The 1,030-nt window shown below is 42.8% G+C and overlaps 1 protein-coding gene across 1 annotated transcript; it reads left to right on the top strand.

The window, feature by feature from the left end:
- Positions 1 to 267: 267 nt before the first annotated feature.
- On the top strand, positions 268 to 582 carry PPTG_19465 (hypothetical protein; the record flags this gene model as incomplete). The annotated part of the gene is made up of 1 exon (XM_008917895.1): positions 268 to 582. The coding sequence occupies one exon, from the start codon at positions 268 to 270 to the stop codon at positions 580 to 582; it is 315 nt and encodes a 104-aa protein (XP_008916143.1).
- Between the last annotated feature and the right edge of the window lie 448 nt (positions 583 to 1,030).

Genomic DNA, 1,030 nt, shown 5'->3' with positions numbered 1-1,030 from the left:
GTTGTCTAGCGTGTTCACGTATCCGCTGGAATTTCAAAAATGTCGAATGCTTCTGGGTTTTTCTGTGATTCGAGATATTCTGATAGAAATATCGTCCGCCACATTCACATTGGATGCTTTCTTTAAGTTTGTCGGCGTTTTATTGTTCACGCTATGATTTAACTAGCTCTCGATTTCTCAACTTTCTATCCATCTCAGATCTATTCTTATATTTGTAATATATTATCACTATTATTTTTGTTACCCTATTTCGCGAGACCTATCATCATGACAACACAACTAAACTTTGGCAGATATAAAGGAAAGACAATCGAAGAAGTTTTTGCTGTAGATCGGAACTATTGTGTGTGGCTACTACAGCAAGAGATCGTGATCGGGCAATCACGGGAGATTAAAGAGTTTCTAGAAGAAAGGCTGAAAGACTCGGATATGACTATGACACTGAACTGGGGAAAATACAAAGGCAAGTCGATCAAATGGATTCGCGATTGCGATAAGGGATACTTCGATTGGCTACTGAAGAACAAATATGTGGAAGAAAACTGCCCTGCGCTGAGAAAAGCTCTGCATTTGCGCAATTGAAAACAGTCAATTCAATGCATCTCATGATTTGAGCATCGGCGTTTTTTCTCCCTGGCCACCCACGCCTTCTCTCCGACGTAATCATGGTATGAAGCAGTACCGATATGTATTGATATGTGGTGGCTCCAGAGAAGCTCGATACATGCGATGCAAACGGTCCAAAATGTCGGCCAGCTTGGTAATTCCACATCTTGGAGGAAGAGCAAACGAGCGGCCTCAAGCAAACGTGACAAACTGTGTGTCTTATCCAGATGATCGATTCGCCCTTGCGTTTGTCCCCAGCTCAACGACACAGACTTATCAAGTAAACGAAGACGCGTACTAGTATGTCAAAGAGCAAGCAAAGCGGTGAACGGTAGCTCAAATGTGTTTTTGCTCGTTACGCCACGTATGGCAAGGGTCTGATTCACCAACTCATCTTGTAGGAACAACATCAACGCGAATTCGG

The sequence above is a fragment of the Phytophthora parasitica genome (genome assembly GCF_000247585.1).
Source record: "Phytophthora parasitica INRA-310 unplaced genomic scaffold supercont2.121, whole genome shotgun sequence".
Taxonomy (NCBI): Eukaryota; Oomycota; class Peronosporomycetes; order Peronosporales; family Peronosporaceae; genus Phytophthora; species Phytophthora nicotianae.
This window is presented reverse-complemented; position numbering and strand designations above follow the sequence as displayed.